At 34.6% G+C, this 23,406-nt stretch overlaps 1 protein-coding gene across 2 annotated transcripts in view; it reads right to left on the minus strand.

Moving 5' to 3' along the window:
• MAN2A1 (mannosidase alpha class 2A member 1) overlaps positions 1-23,406 on the minus strand; it is a 118,478-nt gene that overhangs the window by 26,494 nt on the left and 68,578 nt on the right. For both annotated transcript variants that reach the window (XR_015280196.1, XM_086867307.1), the window contains exons 13-18: positions 16,440-16,605; positions 14,379-14,609; positions 14,171-14,293; positions 7,134-7,248; positions 3,383-3,516; positions 2,044-2,185 (exon numbers count right to left, since the gene is read on the minus strand). Coding sequence is in view for 1 of the 2 variants with exons in the window: in XM_086867307.1 (XP_086723433.1) it covers positions 2,044-2,185; positions 3,383-3,516; positions 7,134-7,248; positions 14,171-14,293; positions 14,379-14,609; positions 16,440-16,605 (911 nt within the window). In the remaining variant the exon portion in view is untranslated. The remainder of the gene's footprint in view (positions 1-2,043; positions 2,186-3,382; positions 3,517-7,133; positions 7,249-14,170; positions 14,294-14,378; positions 14,610-16,439; positions 16,606-23,406) is intronic.

Consider the following 23,406-nt stretch of genomic DNA (forward strand, 5'->3'; position numbering starts at 1 on the left):
CCCGATTTTCTCAAATACTTGTTCTTCCCTTCCCTCGAGTACAAACAGATTTTGTTTATCCAGGACAGAAATCAGCTGACAATGAGAAAGAAAAGACCTGCTATTTTGAACCAAGGTACTGTTCATGTAACTTTCAGATGGTGGGCTATGCCTTGAGACACACCTGTGTCTCAGATACAGGAACACAGGTACTGAGGGTTGCTTGCCTAAACTATAAGATTTTTGAATTTTCTTCCATGATCCTTCTGAGCTCCTGAAAGACCTTCAGAAAAAATGTCATGAAGTATACTCGGCAACCACAGAACCTTCAGCTTCATTTCTGTTCTTTTTAGAGGAATACAACATGCCCTCAGTAAAAGGAAGACAATTTACTAATTTAATGAAATATTACTTAATGATAACAATCAGATCAGATTAATTCCTTCTCCTCTTTTTCTTAGTGGGCGCAGAGTAAATATTTGATGTTGGTGTATCTTGAATGACATAATACAGTTTGTCAAAGAGTGAAACAGTCAAGAACTCAATATCATGTCAGGTATGGGATACATCTGTTGCTCTTTTATTTAACTGGGGAGGTGAAAAGCCTGTAATGTTCTCTGATAGATTTGAAACAAGTACTCACAGGAGGTCAGTTTCTCCCTGATGCTTGCCTGCAAAACATGTCAAACAGTGCCAGCCTTAACTTCCTAATTTGATGGCAGAGAGTGGGGGTGTCCGTGGATTTAGATGTGCATTATTTTGTGATGCAGAGACTAAGATTGTTAAAGAACAAATGCAGACACTATTATCAGGTAACAGAGCCTCTGCAGACTAATTCAGTCTCCAATACCCATTTAATGAGTGCTTAACAACATAGGTGGTGTCAGGGTCATTCACAAGATCAGGCCAATAAAAATTTGTTTTTCAGCATGGGGAGGCATGAAATGGGGAGGTCTTGTATCCAGTAGACTTGAAACAAAAGGCTGGTATTTTCCACTTAGGTTTTATTCAAGCATCACTGTAAAGATCAGTGTTAATTCTCTTGCCCTAAAGTGAATTAGGTTGGCTAATACTGCCACCAATACACCTTTTGTCAGAACTGATTATTTATGACATTTTTCTTAAAAGAAACTGGGAAGTAGGGTTTTGGTGCAGTTTCTGATGGACTCTTTCTCTTCTGAGTATTCATTCCATTATTGTTCAAAACCACATACATTTAAACGGACAATATATATTACAGCATATTACAATATTACAATATATATTACAGGAATTATATACCTTGTTTTGCCCAGTACCTCTAGCTTTATTTGAATTTGAATACCTCCCCCATTCAACAGACTGAAAAAATGTCCTCTGTTTCCAGGCTGGAGGATCATCATACCCTTTTCTGCTCCAAGAAGCAAGACTGTGTCTCATTTGGAATTCTTAATATGAATTGGTTTTTTATTATCATCATATTCATCAGGTTTGTCGAAGTACTCCATTAAATATTTGAGGTATCATTTTGCTTCAGAAGTATGTTCACTCTTACCCAGGGCCACATTTATCCTTTATTCCACTAACTCTAATCTTCATAAAAGCTGCTGTTGGTTTTCCTTGACAGGAAAGCTAGGCTATGCTGTATATACCTTCAGACTGGTGCTGTCTACACTAAAGCAAACAAACAGAACAAAAAGCATGATCAGCCTCCTTCTTAAGTCCTCTCCTACCTCTCCTCTCTCACTACAAAAAAAGAATAAACCCTTTAACTCTGCTGTTTCATTGGTGAGTTCCACCAGAGTTCTTCGGTGAAAAACAGCTGATTCTGACAATTTATTGCTCCTTCTGTCTTTTTCACTATCTTTTTCCTCTGCCTCTCATTTGAGAAGAGATCTTTCATTGAAGATGACAGGTTCTCATATGGGATCTACCTCTTCCTCCTCTGTTATGGACATATTCTAAAACATGTCAGAGTTGGAGAAACTTCCTCTCTTCAAATGTTTGTAGGTAACTATCTCTGAATGAGCTAATTCAAATATCATGAAGGAGAGACCTTTGCCATATCTATCATCTTGTATTTACCATTTTTCAAGCTTGCAACACCTAGAGACTGAGCTGAATGAAGTGTCAAACGAACGCCAACATCTTGGATATAAGCCATGGTAGTCATGGGATAGATATTTGCTTGAAGAGGCAACTTGCTCATTGTCAGTCTAGGCTGGATCTGCAATGTGAAAACAAACTTCAAAAATGTGCATTCTTTTTATGCAATTAAATTTCAAAGACATTTTCAGACATTTATCCCATGTGCTTTGGAAGACCAACAGCCACAAAAGCATTCACTCAGCCGTGTTATTTAGCTTTTTGGAGATTTGTGGCTAAAATTACCACTTTGGAAATGGTAACTTCAATGTACTTTTAGATCAAAGAATATTAAAAAAAAATGTGAAATATTCATCAAGGGAACCTACAAAAAGGGAACCTACAAAAAGGAATAATCACAGTTATAAAATGAGATAATTTTTTTTTCTCCACTAAACAGCAAGCAGTGAATAGATTTAAGGTACCAGAAAAGAAATTGTTGGTTTATAATGGGCACTTATTGAAATGCTGTTGAAATTCTTGAATGGTACATGACAATTTAGTACTAGCATTAAAATTATTTTCATGTTTAAATATTCACTGTCTCCAGCAAAATGCAGTAGTACCAGTAACTGAAAAACCAATAGTCCTTTACTCAGGAGTCATGGTCTCCCTTGTATTTGCAAAGCTGTTTTTAGCAAGAAAGGAAGGTAAGGTAAAACAGTTTTTCTCTTTTGTTTGTGCTGCACAGTTCAAGCTAAGACAATAGCCCTTTCCTCAGATGTATTACCAATAGAAAAAACATAATACATCTGAAAATACATCACTTATTTCCCGCACAGCAACAAGCAGCTGCTCACCAGGTCTGGCCCTTATGCATACTTATCACTGTATTATCCAATGGGTTTTATCTAAATAAACAAAGCAGAGGGAAAGAAGGCATGCACATACACAAATGACTACATGGCAACTTGTCATAACTGGCTGTATTATAATTCTTCTCTTAAGAAGAATATAAAGGAATATTCAACAAACTCCTTAAAAGCTTCTGGTTACTTCTTAGTCTGGTTTATAACCATATATATTTTTATAACCAAAATATATTTTATATATTTTGTAAATATATAAAATAGCAGGTATTATATATATTTATATGTACATAATTACATATAATATATATATATATATATTACAAATAGTATATAAATATAAGGTACATTTTTTTAAAAGCACTTCTCCTTCTAAATTATTAGTGCAATTTAACATGAGAGTTTGTTGAATGCACTTTACATTTCGCAGCTGACATACTAAGGTTTTACAATTAAAAGATGGTAATTACCTGATATCCATTAAGATCAGTAAAGAATCTATTTTCACTGTTTATGTCAGATGAAATTCTCATTGCAAGTTCGCGATTATATTCTCCTCTAATGTCCACAATATTGGAAACTTCAACAGACTGACCTTCCAAACCTAAATGAAAAAGATGCATTTAAAATCTCTTAAAAGTGATTGCCACATGTATGAGAATGACTGTGCTCCCAGGACACAGTGACCTAGTTTTTCCTTTCTGTTATATGTAACCAGATATTGGAAGACAGTTCAGTTATGTAACAGATGATTGAGCAGTATTTCAAATTCTGTACAAATTGAACAGATAATCTGAAAGAGAGCACTGAAGGGGAACAGGAGCAATACATGGTAAGAGCCAATGTGGGTTCCAGTAAAATCAGTAGGAAACAGCACACAGCTGTTAAGTGTGGTCTTTAAATAAATATGCCAGAGCAAGACCTGGTCAGTCACTTCTCCCCTTCACTCTTAAGCAGCTGTCACCATTCCCAGACAAGAATGAAGTCACCAGTTTCGTGAGAGAACTATTCAACTGAGCAGGAAACTCTGAGCAGCTCCTTTAATCAAAGAAGCAATCTTCCTTAAGGACGGTGAATTAAGAAATTTGAACTGATACAACCACAAGCAGGATGCAACAATTTGTTGTCAGGTTTTATATTTATTAAAAGAAGAATTAGGTGTCTGAAAATTATTAAATATCTTTAATAATAACTTGACCTTTTCAAACAGTTCAAGGCACAGTCTGGAGTGGAATCATACCATCATTCAGCATCACCACTTCTACCCTTTCTGTAGTCTAATGGGATTAATGATTGCAAAAAGAATTTCACCAAGCAGAACAGAGATATCTGTTTGTTTCCTGATCTGTTTTAAAATCTGAAGGCCACCTGAAGAAGCACAGCAACCGTTAAAATGTTAACATTTACCAATGGCTATTAAATGTCAGTGCTAAATGAAATACACTTGGTTCAGCTAATTACTTCTATTTCCCCAAAACTAGTCTGGAAAATGTGGATTTATACGCTCCACTTTTGATACTCCCAGTAGTAGTAGATTTTCCAAACATTTCAAGTATTTTTTCCAAATATTTAAAAGCATAGGTATGTTGAAGAAAAATACAGTATTTTAGTTTAGACTATCATCAGTTTTATATTGCATAATTTGAGATAATACAAAAATACAACTATGAAGGAAATAAAGTATGACAAGCTTCTGATAAAAAGATTTAAAAAATCATGCTAATATCAAAAACAGATTCCAATGGCAGCAGAAGTTAAAAATCACTGTGGTCAATTACTGAACAGAGCTGTCAACCCAGAGTATTTTCTGCCCAAAATCAACAGAATTTTAAAGCCAAAAGTGGTAAAAACTACTTTTTCACCAAAATTGCTGAAGAAGATGTAGGAGCTGGGAGCAGTATCCAAGAGCTGGATTCAGTATCCAACAGCTGGATTAGACACACAATCAGTCTTGCTACCCCTTGACAATCAGGTAAGTTACAAAAGGAGTCCTTATTTGAAATCAAAATGCATTTATACACATGCCCATATTGCTTTTTTTCCACATGCTTTGTTACTGTACATGTAACAAAGTTACATGTACAGTACATGTTGTACTGTAAGAGTTCAAAATATCTTATTTTAATTGCAGTAATGCTATATAAATAACTCCCCTTACAAAGCCAAGGAAATAGACATCAGCAAAACAATGATGCAAAGCTGCCAAATTTTAAACTTTGAAAAAGAACGTCTTTAGAAATTTAAATAAAAACACACAAAAAAGCAAACAGTCAATATACAAAATATATTTTGCATCATTTTTCCTTGTCAAAGCTAGAAGCATGGTAAAGGACTTACCCATGTACACATGTAATGGTGTAAGTATTGAAACATTGTGATGTTCAAAAAAAATATGTCAGAAAAACCAAAGGGAAAAAAGTACATAGTACACTCAAAAGGAAAGATAAGTGCCAGGAATTAGCAAGCAAGTGATCTTCCTTGACAACTCATTTTCTATGAACTGTGAAAGTAAAAAGCAAATACTTCTAGCAGGAAGTAAAATACTTCTAGCAGGCATTTAGTAGCAAATTAAAGAAAAAGAGTACTACAGAATAATCCACTCTAAAATAACCTCACACTGACAAAAAAAAAAAAAAAAAAAAAAAAAGACTTTCAGGCTTTTTTCCTCCCCTTCACTACAATAAATATTGTCCTATATAAGTTCTGTCCTTGCTGAGAATTTTAATTTACTAAGACTCACACAGGAGTGTGAGTAACTTTCTTTCCACATTCCTGGCAACCTGGTACCTCTTGACCTCAAGGTATCTTTTTTTTCATATAAGATGATTTTAAATATTTGTCACATAAAGTGAAGAAACCATAGTATTGAATATATGTTGTGCTTCCTGAGGATCTTCAGCAATGAATTACTATGCAAACTCTTAGCTGGTGTTCTTAAGGAGTGTGAGTTAATGTTTGACCCAGAATAACTGTATCAGCTGGCAACTGAATTCTGATCAGCTTTTGGCATCTGTATAAACTACAGCAGCTTCAAACTTCAATGTGCACATGTCACAAAAACAAAACATCTGAATCAACTTTAGTTCTAGATCAAAATACACTAGAACTAAAAAACAAAAACAAACAAACCCACAAAAAACCCCAAAAAAACCCCAGATGATGTCTACACTATTTTTGAAACTTAAAAGAAAAAAGGAAAAGAGCAAGCAAGACTTTCAAAGTACTTATAACTCTTTTTTTTTTTATTGTTGAAGTTGTTTAGGAACAATAATTAAATATGATAAATAGGATTTTTTAAAAAACGTGAAGACAATTTTGATTCCTACAGTAAAGTTGGTAATATGATAGGAGCATGTAAGCTCCTTCAACAGAAAACATTAATCTGAGCTTCATTATTTCAGAATAATCCCTGAAAATATAAACAATAGATAAGAGAAAATGCATGTTTCTTAATTACAGAAAGATACTCTTAAGCATGTAAACTCAATTTTCCATATGAAAATACTTGTATACAATCACACCATTTCCTCCTTCTTTTACATTTTCCAGTGGCCAATTCAATCAAGTTTGGAAGGCTAGGGAGTTTCCTAAATTACTGGATACCCAGAGTTTCCTTGGAAATCAGTAGCTGAATAGTAGAGAAATGAACAACTGAAAGCCTGACTGGAGAAAACAAAGGAAAAATGATACGAGCCAAAAGTTCTAAGAGCCAAAAGTTAATGTTTGGTGCTGGTGCCTCTCAATACACATAGACAATTCTGTCATGAGCTCTCCCAAGCAGATAAAGGACAAAAGGGGACAAAGGGAGGACATAAATAACTAAAGCCTAAAGATGTGAAGTAAACTAGACTTCTCTATTAAGGCCATTGATATATATTGTGCTTCCATCAGTAAATGTGAAACTATGAAATAAACTATGTTTTTACATTATCTCCAAGGTATTTCTATTTTTTTTTTCCTGATTGTCAAAATGTACTGCTAGTTACAGCATTCAAGCCTGGAGAGGCATCTCCAATAAATTCAAGTTTGTTGTTTAAGTATACCAGCTTAGTGACTAGCATTACACTCAAGAGAGAAATCACAGTGCACTGGAGTCAATACAGCTTCATCTCATGAGTTCTGCACTCCTGCACAAATGCATTAAAACATTAAAAAGGCAGGTAGGATCCAAGACCATAGTGATGTACAATAACTGGCAAGATAGAATTTCACAGCTCTTACCCTGGACTTTATACAGCCGCATGGTATGTGTCACGTGGTGAAAAAAGCAAACAACTTCCGAGAAAATTTTTCCATGAGCAACTCTTATGGTAGGTGGGTCTGTAAAAATATAAGGCTACAAAAAGAAAACAGAAAGAGTGAGTACTTTGGAAGTTTTGCAAAAACGTAGTGTCAATAAAATAAAATATTTAGTAAATATTAGAATAGCATATTCTTAAAACATTCTAGATCTAAAAAAGCTGAAGATTAAAAAATTACTCCTAATCTGAAATTCAGCAACTTCTCTTCAGAGCCTTACAATTTCTTTAGCTAAAATTAGGTTAAATCTCATTAAGTATTTTATGAGGATTAATGGATTCATACAAGGTCTACAGACAAGCACATGAATGCATTGATACTGTATCCGGATTCAGCTCTTTTGCTAGCAAAATTACAACTACTAACCAGTAATTGAATACTGTGGTTTCAAAATTTGGGGCAGGTGGTTTAACTGCTTCTGTCAATGGTACAGACTGCACAAGGAAAGCCTCCCCTACTCTACCATGTGGATCAGTTTGCCTATCTTTTGACAGTAGAAGAAAAAGCTTTTACTTCACCAGAAGCAGCTACAGTTGCCAGTGGAGCTCTCTGGAATGCAGGACCTGATTTTATGAGTCTGAGAGAGTTTTCAGCCTGTCAGGCTCAGAAAATCAGGTCCAAAGGGTAGGGCACAAAATCACTATAAAATGTCAAGAAAGACATTGGCTTACTACACATGCTTCCCACAGACTAGGATAAATTTTGCATATTCACAATCATCAAAGAGACGAAGAAAATTATTTTTCCAGGTAGTCACAGTATTTAAAGTCTTGGCTAGATAAACAATTACTTTTTTTTTTTTTTTTTAAACAGTTGATCCCACACCAAACTGTTTGCACCTGATGGAAATAAATGGATGGCTGCAAAGGTAAAAATTAATTAAATACTGAGAGTGTACAAGACAAAAATGAAAACACAACACATGCAACTACTTCAGTAGGGAAACAGCTGTAAATAAAGACTTCACTCAACAAAACCCCATCTCAAATGCTTGAAAAACACATTATTCAGAGGGATCTAGGCAGAAAGCTCTCAGAGGGTGGCTTACTTCTGAACACATAGCAAGGCCACAAGGACAGAGCATGGTCTTTCTTGAATCAATGACACCAAAGATCAAATGTATTTTGAGGAAGAGCAGAGATCAAGCTTACATACATACACACAAAACACACTAGAGAAAAATATGTACATGTAAATATCCAAAATTCTTTGGGCATATAACTGTATGTATGTTTACAGGGAAGATTTTGAGAAGTATTGTACAAAAGGAAAAACTGAAAGAGACTTTCAAGGTTGAAAAGCCCACCTTTTCTATCCAACATACTTATTCTTAGAGCTTCAGAATATTCTTTAATAAAAGCTTTGCCGGAGCTACAAGAGGCAACTCTGCAATTATCAACAATTATCAACTAGGAATATTTTGTACAGGAGCTTGCTAGAGAAATCAGTTACTAGTACTTTAATAAGACTGTTTGGTTTAGAGAGAGAGAGGGCTTTTTCCTACTGAAAATCTTATCCAGTTAATCAATAACAAACCTCCAAATAGTGTTTTGGACTTCCTGATAATCTACATGAAAAAATGATGGAATACTCCCATATGATCTCATCTCACCAGTAAGACAGACAAATGTTATCTGTAATGCAAAAATCATTTGCTAGGTGAGAAATACAGAAGGAGTATTCAGGGAATTCAGGGGGCACATAAGACAGATGAACAAATATGCTAAGATGAAATTCGAAGACCGGATCTTAGGTTAGAACCTCTTATTTCCATGAAAAACTGATAATGTTCATCGTAACTGTAGACTGAATTCTCCCCTTCTAGCAGAAGAGATTGATATTTACTTTTCTATTATATATAGGAAGAAAAGACAAAGTCATTTAATCTGTAACTACATGGCTTCTAGAAGTTAAAATCCCACAGAGGAGGAACTGGATGATTGGCCAAATGGTGGAATAATCAAAATCCTCCCTGCAGGGCAGAGCAACATGAAGATATCTAAGCTAGCAAAGACAGACTGAAACAGCACCTAAAGGAACTCTCAGAAAATTAGCTGAGAAACCTGAGGTCATCAGGACAAGCCAATTACCTGTGACCAGTGACCTAGGAGAATTCACTTACACAGACAGCAGACTGCCAAATATATTCTGTTATCAAAGTAATACAGATCTTATGGTCTTCTGTAGTTTATAAGAGTATTTCTTGCTGGGCTCTCACTGGACCTAGCCAGCAAAATGGAGAGATGCTGGATGAGTGACACAGGAATATAAAAGGCTGTGCACTTATTAGAAAAAAAATTAACTGAAGTCATTTTAAAAATTAAATATTAAAAAAAGAAACCAAAACAAACCTGAACATTTGGAGGAGCTCTTTCCCATTGAGCTTTTTAGTATAAAACATGACTGTGATATTGACAACAGCTATCAAAATACATAGAAAGCTGAAATGAGATGGATATATCAGCTCTCAGATTCTGGGATATTGCCAGAAATAATAAGTTCACACACCTGAGCCTCCAGGCTGCACATGTAGCCAAATCGGCTCTTCTTCTGAAGATTAAGGCAAACACACACATTCTGAACTAAACAGAAAGATGAGCTGATGGAAAATGAGCTGTTATTTTACAGATACTGCCTGAAACAAATAGTTTTTTTAAAAGTAATAATGCATAATTTTGCTAGGACATGCATTGTATTTGCAAGCCTCCAATTCAGTCACAATAGTAGAAAAGTCACAAAAGAGGAAGGTGGCCTACAAAGGCAGATGCTATCACATACTTCTGTGGATCAGACAAATTCTTTCTGATAGAAAATGCAGAAATATGATGTACACTCAAGTTCTCAGGGATGACTTATGTTCCCTGATTGTTGAGCAAGCAGGAAAAATGAAGTAAAAATATGGCAGTGATACAATAGGAAAGCCTTCTAATTCATATTTAGTGCTTAGAAAAGCACTAATCCTAGAACTTGATTTGTTGATAGTTACCAGAAGAAATTCCAGGCATTCAGAACATATAAAGGGAAAATTTTCCAAATTTGCCTCACCAAAAACATTTCAATCAACTAAGTTTTTAAGCAGAAAAACATCTTTATGCATTGAGTGTGCATTTCTAGTATCATTTTAAAGATCTTTGGTGAGATGTGCAGGTCTGTGAAATGATCTTGGTCCTACATCTGAAATACAAAGGTATTTTTGATGTGAAAATCTAAGTCAATGTAGAAAGAACAAACAATGATAGATAACTGCAAAACTGATTCGACAAAGTCCTTGTCTCAATTCAGTGTTAAGTGTGCTTTGTAAACAAGTATGGACTAAAGGACCTTCCACAGCATGAAGTAATCTGTGATTACTCACACCTTGAACTGGAATAAAAACATTTTGGTTTCATATCCAATGGTTAGTCTGAAGACTCCATTTTCTAAAGAATTAAAATAAATAGTTGCTGTAATATTTGTTCCCCTCAGCTCCAGTGGAATTAATTCCATTGCACAAGATCCAGCAGACCAGTGAGGCAGCTTTTGTGGAGGCTGGAAATCAGTATTCTTCAGAAACAGGACAACAGAATTATGGGTCAAAGGGTTCCAAAATCATCTTTCTGTACCCCTATTCAAGAGAAATAAGACAACCTTCCTTTGTCAAGATAGTGGGCAGGAGGCCTGGGAAGAAGCTAGCTAGGAATTTTAAGGGAGAACACTTGGAACAAAATAATACCTTGTGGATCCCCAGGATATATTAAAATACTTAACATCAAAAGAGGTGCCAAAGGATGGAAATAACTGGAGATATACCTTCACCAAAACATTTACTGGCTTGTAATGAAAACAGAGTGGCATATTGCAGCCTGGAGGCACGAAGCATGGACAATAAGCTTTCCCCCTCATAGACAAGGGAAGCACTCCCAACCATTTTAGTAGGGCCAGGAAACCTCTGGTAGTGCAGCACACTGTTGTTCGGGGTGCCAGAAAAACCATGCCCAGGGGAAAGCTTTCAGCCACAGATGGAATGTTCTGGATAGGTCAAAAATACAAGTAAGTAAGTAAGTAAATAAATAAATAAAATGATGGATAGGTAGATAAAGAGATAAATGAATAAATAAATACATGCATGCATACATAAAATAAATAAATACATGCATACATAAATAAATAAATCTCAAGACAAAGCCTACAGGAAAAGGCATTTCTCAATAGCAGATTGTCCCTTATTTGGTAGGGTTTGATATTAGGCTGAGCTTGTATTATGTACTTTAGTTCTAGCAATAAGAGATCTTTGCAAGGGAGAAAAAAAAAAAATCTATTTTTTTATATATTCTGTTAGTACATGAGTACCAGTGGGAGCTACTACATACACAGAATCACAGAACCAGCTGCCTGAGGGAGAATCAAAATTTACTACTCTGGGTGTATCAAAAAACATCACTTTGTTACTGAAAAAATTATTTGTAAAACAAAATAATCAACTACTTGCATTGATCCCATAAACATTTAGTATCTGATGCTTTGGAAAAAAATGCTTTTCTCTATTCCCTGTTGATACCAAGGATGGCTAGTAAGAAGTCATCAAGTATTGAGTGGTCTTAAATACACTGAAGAAAATACAGACATTGAACTGTCTCAAAGTTTATTGAATACTTTGGGGTTTTTTTCCCACAGATCTACAAAAAACAAGTTGGACATTCTTCACAAAATCACAGGAGATAAGAAACATGTTTTGCCTCCATGAATAAGACATCTTGTTTATATTTGTTGTGAGGTCCAAGGAAATCCCTTCCTTCCAAACCTTGGTAACACTGTCAGTCAGTTACACTGCACTGCCATTTTAAAAAATTAAGATTCTGCCTTACTCCCTGGTGCCTTGCTTTTTTGTTTTGATTTTGCATGGTAGGAGCACTGTCCTATCTCTCTAGATCTGCAGGATGGAGCCCCCACTCTGTGCCTCTGTTCTGGACTCCACACCATTGTAATTTAGTACTATAGCTAGACAAATTATTAAACCAGACAAAGAAAAAAAATTTCTAAGTAATGCAGAACTGAAAATAAAGTAACCAAAGGATTTATCAGGCAAAAAATTAAACAGTTAACATGGGCAAATAAAACATATAACTCTACTCATACCGAAGGAAAATATTCCAACATAAAAAGCAATTATTATTTGCAAATTTTGCTGTAATATGTAAAGGAGGTAAGGAAAAAAACAAAACAACAAAACACCTAGCCAAAAATCAAGACGACTGCCTGCTATTGCCAATTCACACAAGGACTTAGAAAGTTAGTCAATCCACATCACACTAAGAACCCTGAACAGATGGCATTTCTTTTAAGACAGAAAACATTAGCTCAAACTGGTTTAGAAACTACTATAGAATTACACAGTTATTCCCAGTGGGACAATTTAATTAGTGTTATTAAAATGCAAGCAAAATGAGCCTTATGGTGAAGCATAATATTAACGAAGCAGAATTTTCAGAAGTATAATAATTTCATTTTTATTGTATAAAATGTTAGAAAAGTTGAACAGCACCCTTTTAATATTAACTTAAAATGTAATTTAATTCAATTTTTCTTTTCTAATTGTACTTGCAGACATGTGACAGACTCCTTCTGTTTAGACCACACCATTTTGCTACCTCAATTTGCCCAGATTATTTTCATAAAGCAAACTACTTAAATGTTAAAATTATGTAACTGCTAGATTTAGTGGTTATTTTGAAATGTAAAAGATTAATTAGAATAAAAAGTGAAATCAGTTAAAGTGTGACCATGCAGTTGGTGAAAGAAATATTAAAAACCCGAAGTAATATTGTTCAAGTATTCACAGATAAAAACACAATAAAATGAAGAAATATGAAATGGCATATAAAATGAAGGATGATAAGGGATCCCTCATGAACATAACTGAAGTAAAGAATTATGGGACTAAATATACTAAATAGTCCAAAACTGTCAACTCACAGATCTCAAAAGATGTGATTCTAGGAAAGACTGCTGAAAGAAAAGGAAACTGTTCTGTCCCTTCCAGACTGATTTACACACATAAAAGGGGGAAACAGAAAAATAAAAAAAGAAAAGAAGAAAAGAAAAGAAAAAGAAAGGAAGTCAAATACCTTTCCCTCTCACCAAAAGTAGGAGGACTACTCTTGCATATTTCCTAAAATGGGAAGCATAGAACTCACAGTTTGCCTTATGTATGCAGCTTGAGTTTTCACAAGAGAAACTCAGAAGAAATATGCTGCCAACTAGCTACCTTCATAAATGTTCATTATTTTATCTTTTGCCTTTTGAAATACCACCGTTCCAGTTCCAAAAGGGAAGTAGTACACTCCGTATGGTAATTAACTCACTGTAAGAACGCTGCAATTTCCAATTTGAAAACTAATAGGAGTATGCTGTTGCTCTCCAATAATTACACAGCTAAAAATACAGATAACCCTAGAGAACTAAATCAGAACAGTTCCTTGTTACTCTGTCTTTATATTCACCAATTGGGATTCAGTATCTTAATTACTATATTAAACTAAATATGCTAATATCAGCTTAAAAGGTAGCTCTGAACCAGAAGCAACTCATTCACAATTAAAAAACATATTAAAAATCAGAAAAGTGAAGGTGTAGCAATGAATCAGTATGCCCTACACATTTTCACCTAGAAGGTAAAAACCAGATTATTTTATTGATAATGAATGGACACATCTCACTGGATTTCTTGCAGGGATTGCATCTTAAGTTTTTATCATAAATATTATCTAGGTTTTCACATTTTCAAATTTCTACTGTGTTTTTACTCTGATGTAGGGTTAGAAAGGATGAACTTCTGCCAATCATTTCAATATTCCATGTCGTTATGTCTAGCCACACAGCTTTTATTTCAGCTTTGGGGACAACTAGCTCTTCCAATCTGTATTTGCCAAACACTTAAAGTTACTTCAAGATTAGAATCTCTTTGCAAACAGAATGTTTACCTTGGCATCTCCATCTGGTAAGAAGAGATAAGCTCCACTTTTATCTCGGTTACTGGTAGTTCCATACCAAGCGAACTCCACCTTCATTTGATGATTTTTACCATCCTCTTTGGTATTTATTTTCTTAAAGGACAGAGATTCGTGTTAGGTTTCCATAAAGAAGCACAGAAATATAAAATATAGCTTTTTGAAATAAAATACAACATACCTCCAGTAATCCAGACATTCCAGAGAACCACAGTTTCATGTGTGCATTTTCTAAGATTATATTATCCACAGAATGCTGCATCTCTTTGATCTTGAAAACTCTATCTGTGTTTTCCTGTCTGCTATTCCTTACATATATGTTATAGTCAGCTAGAACTGCTTCTGAACTCTCATCCTCCAACAGCTGGTAAAGTCCAATGCCAAGAGGTGGTAGATGTGCTACAAAAGAGATCTGTTGGGAGTAAATAAGCAGCCTTTACTAAAAATAGTAAAATATCAACTTTTTTATACTGAATTTATGTTCAGAGTAACTCCTTTTTCTTGAACAGTTTTAGGATGGCTGAGTTTTTGTTGTTTATAGTCCACAGATATATATGACTAATTAACAAATAAAAATATCTGCATCACTAATTTGCTTAGCATCAAGATAACCATTATATTAATGGTATATAATCCAATATTCGATAATTTTGAATCTTGTTAAGAATGTTGGCTGTGATATGCTGCTCTGAGTATATTTGCTTTTCATTGAGGATCTACGTGTACTGGATCGAGTGCACACGGACTGTACTTATATTGAAATTTAAAGTTAAAAATGCATTAATTTAAATAACTATGTATAAAGCATCTCATTTTCAGTCTCTGTTTTTTTAGGAGCTATAATCTGCATAGAAGAGTAGTATACAAGGTACATCCCCAAGGCAATTTTTGTTAGAAATTGAAGTCCACACAAGTAATTTCATTTCCTCTTCTGCAGGCAATAAAAGCAATGATTATTGTGCTGGTTTTGGCTGGGATAAACTTAAATTTCTTCATAGTAGCATTTTTGGTGCTTGGTTTCAGAATTAGCCAGGGATGTTTCAGCAATGGCTGAGCAGGGCTTATGCAGCTTCAGGGCCACTCCTGCTGCTGCGCCGGTGAGAAGGCTGGGGGTGCACAAGGATTTGGGAGGGGACAGCCAGGACAGCTGACCACAACTGACCTAAGGGACACTCCAGACCATGTGACATGATGCTCAGCAATAAAAACTGTGAGAAGATAAAGGAAGAGGGGATGTTTGGAGTGATGGTGCTTGTCTTCCCGTGTCTGTTCTGTGTGATGGAGCCCTGCTCTGCCGGGGATGGCCGAGCATCTGCCCAACCTTGGGACACAGTGAATGAATTCCTTGTTTTGCTCTGCTTGTGTGCATAGCTTCAGCTTTGCCCACGAGCTTTCTCACCATTACCCATCAACTTTTTCCTCCACCCCACTGAGCCAGTGAGTGAGCAGGTGTGTGTGGTTGAGCTGCTTAGCAGGGTTTACCTACAATAATTATCCCTTTGGAACACAACCCAGAGACAGTTATAGAATTAGCTTCACAGAAATATTATCCTGAACTAAGTTCCTACGTTAAAAGGAATCAAAACATAAGCCTGAAAGCAATACAGTATTACTATTACAGTAATACACTATTACTGTATCACTAAAAATTAATTGAAATAAATTTCTGATGTGTGATGTGATCATTGAGGACAATTTTCTATGATCATGTACAGCTAAAAAATTCTCAGAAGTTTTGCTTCAAACAAAAAACCAGGAGGTGGACTTGAAGTCATCTGTCCAGTTTGAGTATTTGGAAGGAAAGAGGACATCTGAATATAAATGCTTAAGCCATTGCATGTACAACGCCTTCCAGCTTGAGAACATACAGGCTTATGTGATTGTGGGTACAGACAGGCACTTGAAGGAAGAAGCAGCTCAGCTGAGAAAGTGAGGGGAAAATACACACATCCAGAATTTTCCAGTCACACAGCTGAAACTGATCATTTAAATGTAATAAATTATACCACAAAAGTTTAACAGCTTATCAGTTTAAGAAACATTAATGCTAAATACACGTATGTTGAGCTTTTAGGGGTTTTTTGTTTTGTTTTTTTTAAACTTAAAATGACTGAATTACTAGCATTGTCTACAGAGAATAGAATTGTCAATATATGAAGTACACTTTCCAATTTCTTCAACTATGAAGCTATATTATCTGTCAAAAAACATATTTTAATGCTTTTTACTTGAAGCAGGGTACCTGATAAGCTTCATGTGATACTGTAGTTGCTCCATCCCAAACAGCACTAATTTGGACTGTAACAGGTTTTCCCAAAGGAGACAATAATTTAACTCTGTGTGAATTCACATTGACTGAAACCACTGAAAATCGTTCTTGTTCCGTAGGATTATATATCAAAAGGTATCTGAAAAAAACATAATTACTAAATTATCTTCTGGCAACCAAGCTTCCTCCTTCAGGTTTAATGTCACTGCACATAAATTTTACACACAAAGGATTAAAACGATGTTAGAACAGGTACATACCACAACAAATAAATATGTAAAACATAACCAAGAAACAATGGATATTTAACATCAATTATTTGCAGATCATCTTTTCTTAATACTATTATATCTCCAAGAAATTTTGAAAGTTCCTTGAAAAAAACTGCTTCCCTTTATAGCTGCTAAAGAATTGCTTTTAACAGTTGGAAGCACAATCAAGCTACTTAGAGGGCATTTAAAATGTATTTTTTAGGCTGAATTATGAAATTCTCATCCACAACAGCTCTTTTTTTTTTTTTTAAACACAGCTTAGAAAAAAATGAGGGAAGAAAACCAGGTCTACATATATATGTATTCACTAAAGGAACTAGTTTCTCTGTCCTGTAAGGGAAAGTACAAAATTATTTAAATTATAATTTAGCATCATTCACTAAGGCAACCATTTGCATATCTTCTTAATAGGTACATATGCAATGTTTGGTTTTTTCTGTAATTTTATGCCATTTGAACACAGATTATGATACTAATGAAAATATTCAGCCCTAAGCTGAACAGACAGACTTTATTAGCCTATATCTATTATTTTTATTATTACAGATTAATGTACTGTAACATATATAAAAACAAAATTATACTAGAACATTTGTGGCTCATGCATCTGTAAGACTATCATTGTACTTCACACTGACAAGCTCAAAGAATACAGTATTTACAACTGTTCCCTGAAGTTCCCCTCTGGTCATGTCATCCTTTAAAAGAAATCTTTTACAATGAAAACTTCCCTTGCCAAAACTTCTGTTATCTTCTTTAACTATATACAGCAGAACTAATACTCTCCTCACAGTTACTTCTTCATGGGATCTGATCTTTCATCAGTTCCCATGAGATCCATTTCTTACTTATCAAATCACTTTTCTCATATTTCTTCAAAGCAGATTCTCCTTGTTCTCTGCTCCGTGTTTTCTGTGCAGATTCTTCAGGGTCTTTTCCATGGTTTTAATTCTTTTGCTTTCACATCTCAAGCCTCAAATTTAGTTAGCCCCTTCACAGATCAAACCACTTCTCCTAGAATTGCCTCTATCCACCCAACCTACAAATCTCATTCAGAATCCTGACCAGGCTACCACTTCCCCCATATCTTTTTACCAGCTTCCTTTGCTTGCCTGCATCAAACTTGGCTAGTAAATTTCCCAGAACTTCACTGCTACCCTATTACCTCACAAACAGTAGGAAATGAAAGGTCAGCTCCAACTTCTCATTAGTTGAATAAACAAAATCAGAGGCTTTGTTAGCTTTTTATATCAAGAACCTTTGGATTACTTGCCATATATCAAATGAGTTTCCCATAAAAAAATATTTTCTTTTTAACTCCTTAAATTCCTGTGCTGACGTATTGTTTAAACCATGACTTCTAAGCATACCAATGATTTTCAATGTGTATTTGTGATCACAACCAAAAATGCTTTTGGATGGTCTCTTTTGCCCTGTTTGACACTGAAGATCCTAGATTACTAGATAATATAATAGTTAACCATAGTCTGGGTCAGCTTTCAGAGTCTTTAAAAACTTGTTCAAGATTTTTTGAGAACCTCCCCCAGACCTGGGTAAGGCATTTAACACTTCTAATTATCAGGAGCTGTCTTCTTTCAGGGCAAGATTTTAATTTAAATGTTTTGGTTAATCTTAATAGGTGTTTTTGTTGGTTTGTTGTTTTTGGGGTTTTTTTTAGATAATATTAGTGGAATCAAAACCTAGCTAAACCAACCCTGCTCTCAACCCATCACAAATGAAGAAATTATATCAAATGTTTTTAAAAGCTCCTCATGTTCTGTGCAAAAAAAAGTGTTAAGAACTCTGTTAGAAACACTACAGATTAAGAGATGATTGAACACCAAAGATCAAAATAAATCCGAATTCTCATCCAGCAACAGAACACCATATCCTTTAAAAAAATGGCCACATTTTTCCTTTATTCTTATACAATTGAATTCCTCTATTTTTATGCCTCCTAGTAAAAGCAGAGCTTATGCATATAATAATTTTTCAGTAATGCTACACATCCTCATTATATTTAAATTATCTGCCAAACAAAGAACATATCAGTGCAAAAAATATTTCCAGTAACTTTGTTCACCTTCCCATAGGTACAAACGTATTTCAGAACTTTAATTAGTTGCATGACAAATTTACGTACAAGGAAAGACCTTAGGTACTGTAGTATTAATATTATATTTCATCAGGCTACTTTTTTATTCATATTTGGATTAAACAAATCTATTGTATCAAAATATATACATTTTTTAACTTCTTGAATTAATGTATTTTGAGTTCATTATGTGTGTGTAGAGTAAAAAGACAGAGGAAGCTGGCAATGACAGGGCATATTTTCAGCACTTGAAATGCAGGAATTTTGACTAGATACTAATATTTTGTTTTGACATATTATTTCAGGAGGACTGTAGTAGTTATAGAAGGACATTATTCTTGTGTATATACAAAAGCACTGACTAATGTAATTAAATCACATTACTTCAAAAGTATCATTCAGCTCCACCCTTAAATAATATCCCACTATAAAAACTGTAGATTTTAATTGAAAAAAAAGAGCTACACCTCACTTAAACTGTATCATTCCAAAGAATGTAATGGAAAATGCTGAGTACAATTGCTTAATGCATTGTGGTTCCATTACATAGTGGAGCAACTTCATAATATTCAAAGGTTTTCTATTCCTTATTTTAAGGCAAAACCAAGAATATTACTGTCTTTCAGAAGCAAGCAAATATTTTCATTATTCAGATCACTGTTTTTTGGCAACAACACCAATAAAACTACTAAAGTTTATAGTTTTCATTCAGTTAAAAAGTGAAGGATTTGAATGGCTATTGGTAAAATTCACATGAAAAATTTTATTTGAAATATTTTACTTTAGGGGCATAATTATGGCCAAGAGTCAGCCATAATTTATTTCATTTATTCAAGATACCTAAGAATTCTAAAACTATGTTAAAATAAACTTCATTGATACAAAAACCATGACTGAACCACTCACATAGAGACCATATATTTCCCCTCTGCACTGGGAGCAGGAGTTAACAGCTCCCAGTCCATCAAAAAATGAAAAGTTACTGCAGATTTGAGCTCTTAATCCTAAATTGGATGCATCACCTGTAATTTAAGAAAAGCAAATCCTGACACCTTTTCAGACACTTTTCAAAAGATAGACCTTTAATTCTTTCACCCCATAGTTTCTTGGGTCTCTGAAAATCAAAACAGCTATATTTTAGTCACACAAGCATGACCACTTTCCCTAGATAATCTACCATTAATAACATTAATAAACCCTATTAAATGTATACATACAAGCATCAAAGAATACTTTGACCAGTTTTTCCCGTAGTACAAGATTTAACTTGTGGAGGAACATTTTCAGCAAGGGCTGGAACATGCCCCTTCCCTCCCACCTCCCCTCTTCTTATTTCAAATACTTTCATTCTTAAATTAAGAAAATATGTAAACTACTGTAGCTTAATTTACAGACAAAAAATATAAATAAGTATCTCTAACAACTTTAATCACTGCCTCCTAAAAGAATATTGTTTCTTAAACATAAAAGCTTCAGTATTTCAAAAGATCACTGCTTTCTGTTTCTCCAATGTGCATAAACATATGGGCATATATACTGATACACACATTTAGTGGTAACACCTGCAACACAATTACCATAATTACCACTTCCTTTTGAAGTTCATTCCTTCTTCTTTCAAAAGGGATGCATTCAACTAATGTGAGAAACCACAGCTCACTACTAGTAAATGTCAGAGCATCATCAATGATAAAGGCGTATCCAAAAACCACCTCTTCAAGGTGCTTGGATTCACAGTTCAAGACAACAGTGTTCATTGGTCAGCAGGATACCTTTATTCAAATACATCTAGGGAACCAATTCCTTGAGGAATTCTAGCTTAGACTGACCAATTTTACTAAAATTTCTCCAGCAAACCTTGTGAGATGGATTGAAGCATTTCCCATTATAAATGGTTTCATCAGTCAGTTTTCTGGACCCATATGCACAATTTTAAATCAAAGTTACATGAACAAGAATCAGCTTTCAAAGCTGTTAATTTCTTTCACTCTGCCTATAAAGGCCAAGGCAAAAACAGCCTAAGTTGTGAAAATAAAATGCAACAAGTACACCCAACACTGAGAAAAGATACGAGCCATGAAGCCAAATTATATACTATATCAGTGGTCTTCCACTGAAGAACAAAAGAGAAGAGATGCATGTGAGTTCTGAAAATGTCAAGAGTGGAGTAATGAAAACAGATTAAAATGCTTTAGGCTATACAGAAAAGGAATTGAAGTAACTACATATGTTAGAACTCACCAGAAAGGCTGGTGGGTTAGAAACCACAATTCTGCTAGAAATGTATTATGAGCTCTCGACTGCTGGTGGACTTTGATAGACTAGGACTTAATAATTGTAAACAAAATTGAAATTCTCTAAAAAAAAATCATCTCACTGGGTAATAAAATCAAAACTGTTTCACACCTTAAAATTGCAAGAAAAAATTGCTTTGAAAGATGGGAGAAGAGTCAGTAGGTTGTAATACTTATTTACTGAAAGATGATGCATATGAGGTAGAAACAAACTAGAGCTTAGCATTTAAACTGCACAAAGCACTGCTTGCCATGGTAGCTTCCAAATATACCATTAAAAAATCAAAATTAAAAAACTTCTAATGTATGCCAGAATTTCAGCAACTCCCACCTCACAAAAGTCCAAGAAAACTGGAATCCTAAGAAATTACCATGAATTTCCATTTCACAGGTGCATGTCTTTAGGGATGCAGGTACATAGAAGGAAAAGAATCAAGACCATCTATTTAAACCAAGCATTTATCTGTTCATTGTGAAAACTGTACAACCTTCCCAGAAGAAAACCCTTCTGTGATTCTTGCATTGAAGCCCAAGAAAACATCTATATACTTATTTTGCTCATTTTTTTTTCTTTTTATACACAATAAAACCATAAGTAACTTGAGCACAAAAATAACTCCCCTGTTATTTAAAAAGCTCTCTCCTTGCTGTAGAGGGCCATGGGGAAAAACAGAATAAAACCTAACTATAACAATTTCCTTTGCTTAAGAAGGGAATCTCTACTGAATACTTACTCAGATGGGAAGGTAAAAAATAAAAGGTTATGTCAAGTTACCTAGATTTTTTCAGAACTCTAATAAGGGTCAAGACCTCCTCAGTCAAAAGTATGAATAACATGACATTTTAAGTACAGGTCCCCTCATCCATTTTGTATGGTTTTTTGCTATGAATTACTAAAGATGACCGATAAAATTATAGAGCCTATAAAATAATTGTTCTGAAAATAAATGCCATATATACAATCTTCAGGATATTATCTGTTCATAGTGCTCCTCTGATTATACAGAAATCAGACATTTTCCAATATCTCAATACATGGTCTGTTTTTAATATTCCTTTAGGAAAAAAAAACTCATCAAAAGCCAACTGTGCAGGCTCATGATTTTGATACTCTCCTTGGCAGCAGATTAATGCTTTTTTCCTACAGCTCTTCTATAAATTACCAAATTGAGCTTCAGAGAACCTGTGTGTTTCACAGCATTTCAAGACACTTTTCAGTTCTATTCAAAATTCATTTCGTAAGAAATTTGGGCAACAGAGAAAGTTTTGGACAAATTTATTCAAACCCTCATGCAGGAAAATCTTGTGACCAATGTCCCTCAGTTTCTGAAGGTATTTGGGTCTGATCCATGCTCATTTCCAAGAAAATTTGACTCCACAGGTATTTTAAACTAACCTTACTTTCCCCTCTGTGAAATGAATATTTATTTCTCAAATGTAAAGTATTCCCATGATTTCCACCCAAATTGTACTTTGTCTATTATATGTTATTGTAATACTGAATTTTATGTCTCTGTGTATCTTGAACTATTATCAGTAACATCTGATCCAAAAACCTTCTTTCAATAGTGGCACACTCTATATAAAAAGAAAAAAAAAAAAAAAAAAAAAAAAGGAAACAAAAACTATCAAAATCAGTTTGTCAATTAATTTTGAGATAAAACCCCAGAAGTATTTTGGAACAGATATGCATGGGTACTTGTAAAGTAATACAAAAAACATTTTCTTCCTAGCTCATATTTCAAAAGGAAACAAAATCAGCAATATCCATTAGATGCCTCAGAGGTTTTTGTGGTTTCTTTTCCAGAAGGGAAAATACACTTCCAATGTTAAATCATACCAACTAATTTACAGAAATCTGACATTAGGGATTTAGGATATTTCTTTCGGAAACAGAATTTCTGGGGGATGAGGAGAGGGAGGGGTGTAAAGAGGCAAAGGGAAGATGCAGGATTTTCCAGTATGAGGAAATTTCTTGTCCTTTTGCATTCCTACAGAGAACTGATCTGTTGCTACCAATCTACACAGTTAGTACTAGTAGTTACTGCACTGCTCAATACTCTTCACCACATCTGAAACCCACCTACCTACAGTAACAGTAATAAAAAGTCACCAAAAAAAGGCCTCTGCACCCCCCCCCAGATATCACTCTGCAAACATTTAATGCATAAAACAGTTGAAATAGCCAGCACCTAGAAAATCTTTCACCAAAAGTGAATCTCCAGCTTTTAGAGCAGATTTTCCAAGTGACAAAGTAGTATTTTTCAGATGAAAAAATC

The sequence above is a fragment of the Cyanistes caeruleus genome, chromosome Z, assembly GCF_971803275.1.
Source record: "Cyanistes caeruleus chromosome Z, bCyaCae1.hap1.1, whole genome shotgun sequence".
Lineage (NCBI taxonomy): Eukaryota > Metazoa > Chordata > Aves > Passeriformes > Paridae > Cyanistes > Cyanistes caeruleus.